Source organism: Sinocyclocheilus grahami, unplaced genomic scaffold (genome assembly GCF_001515645.1).
Source record: "Sinocyclocheilus grahami isolate Dianchi unplaced genomic scaffold, SAMN03320097.WGS_v1.1 scaffold7247.1, whole genome shotgun sequence".
NCBI lineage: Eukaryota > Metazoa > Chordata > Actinopteri > Cypriniformes > Cyprinidae > Sinocyclocheilus > Sinocyclocheilus grahami.
The window spans coordinates 8,556-10,312 of NW_015511364.1; the positions used below are offsets into that span (position 1 = coordinate 8,556).

General features: G+C 37.2%; 1 protein-coding gene across 1 annotated transcript; it reads right to left on the bottom strand.

The window, feature by feature from the left end:
* Positions 1–241: 241 nt before the first annotated feature.
* On the bottom strand, positions 242–1,751 carry LOC107577791 (5-methylcytosine rRNA methyltransferase NSUN4-like). Its single transcript, XM_016263825.1, has 4 exons — positions 1,714–1,751; positions 1,259–1,635; positions 1,024–1,178; positions 242–935 (listed from the first exon to the last, which is right to left on the bottom strand). The coding sequence occupies exons 2-4, from the start codon at positions 1,528–1,530 to the stop codon at positions 673–675; spliced, it is 690 nt and encodes a 229-aa protein (XP_016119311.1). The 5' UTR covers positions 1,531–1,635; positions 1,714–1,751; the 3' UTR covers positions 242–672.
* Between the last annotated feature and the right edge of the window lie 6 nt (positions 1,752–1,757).

A 1,757-nucleotide genomic window follows, 5' to 3' on the forward strand; every position in this document is an offset into this window, starting at 1 on the left:
ATTTTTTTAAATAAATATTATAAATAAATACTATAAAACTATATTTTACCTGATCCATATAATTTGATTTCATTTTTAAAATTCAGCTATAGTAATATTGTCTCTCTTTATTTTCTTAATAAGAAATTGTTAATAAGAAGGTAAAAACTAGAACCAGCATGAAAAAAATGCTAAAACGATGTAAACTGCATCTCTTGTTCAAACTCGCTTGCTCCCAATCTCTCTTCCAACTTGTCAGTCCTCTCCACATTGGATTTTGGGAAATAGTGCTTCAGCAAGTGTACATCAGATGTACACTTGAAATCAGAGTGCACTGTGCGTATAAAAGAGTGAACGAATATAGGGAATGACATTCACTCAGAATCCGGACGCCACTACAAAATGTCCAATACCCGATATAGTGCACTAAATAGGGGATAGGGAGCGGTTTCGGACACAGCTACTGTCGTAGTGCTGACTCTAATGTTTCTTTTTTTTTTTTTTTTTTTTTTAAGTAAAATTAAATATAATAGAAAATAAATACTACACTGCAAGACATATATCCATCTAAAGCTGTTAATTAAATAGGTCTCACATGATTTATATTTTGATGAAGTGGAATGTAAGAAATGTTAATCTGCATTTTTGTTAACTGCAATTTAATAATTCTATCAAATCATATTGTGGTTCAATTCAAATCCTAAAATTTGTTTTCTTAGTATAACTATAACATGGCATTCTCATTAACGTTACAAAACAGGCCATTCTTTTCCACACATTTTGCCCAATACTAACCCTGTCAAAGCTTTTCTCCTCTGTCATGCCTAACTGCCGACCATCAGTGGAAGTGATGTGGATTTTGTTTTCATCCAGGAACTCTTTAGTCAGGTAGCTCTGAAGAGTCCTGCGTAATCGCATAGTGCGGGAACCTGACAGGTCGTTCGCCCACAGATAATCTGAAAAGAAAAAAAAAAACATGCATATATCATCTGCATCTCTTTTATTAAAACGCTTGAAATGTTGGCGATGTGGCAGTTCACATACTGACTGAATGTGTCTGCAGGAGAGCAAGAGTCTTCCCTCCTGGAGCTGCACATAGATCCAGTACCGTGTGTCCTGGCTGGACGTCCAGCGCTAGTACAGGCAGCACTGAGGCAGCATCCAGAAGATAATATCCCAATATGCCACTGCTGTCAGGTCTAAGTTAACAGGACAGATATATCAAACATAATCAACTTAGAACAAGACAAAGGAAATTAGAATTTTTAGTAACCCTCACCTAGCTGGTTTAAATCTAGATATGTCTCCTTGGGGGAAAATAAGACATTTTATATCGGGACTTATACTGGGTTGAAAAGCAGCAGGTTCCAGCACGGTTGAATCTCTGTGTGAGGTTGTGGAGTCCTGTGAAGATGGATGGACTTCATTTCTGGAACAGTCAATAGGCCTACTGATGAAGTCTTTACATCCTCGAGCTTCTAAATCTATTATTACATTGGGTGCTGAAGAGAAGCTGTTTATCAGTGCTCCATACTTTTGTTCACACAGCATTGCAACGCGAATAGAGGGCCAAAGGTCCCTTAATTGTATACTGTAGCTTGTGTCAAAGTTGTGCAGAGCAAGTTCAGTGGCTGGAAACTTGGGCCTTGTTGCTGCCTAATGGAATACAGAGGAACATCTTATGTTATCCATTACTGACACTTTGCTTTTATTATGAAAATGAATGTAACTTACCCATTTTGTTTTAACTCGATACCGTCGCGGAATAAATCTAATCG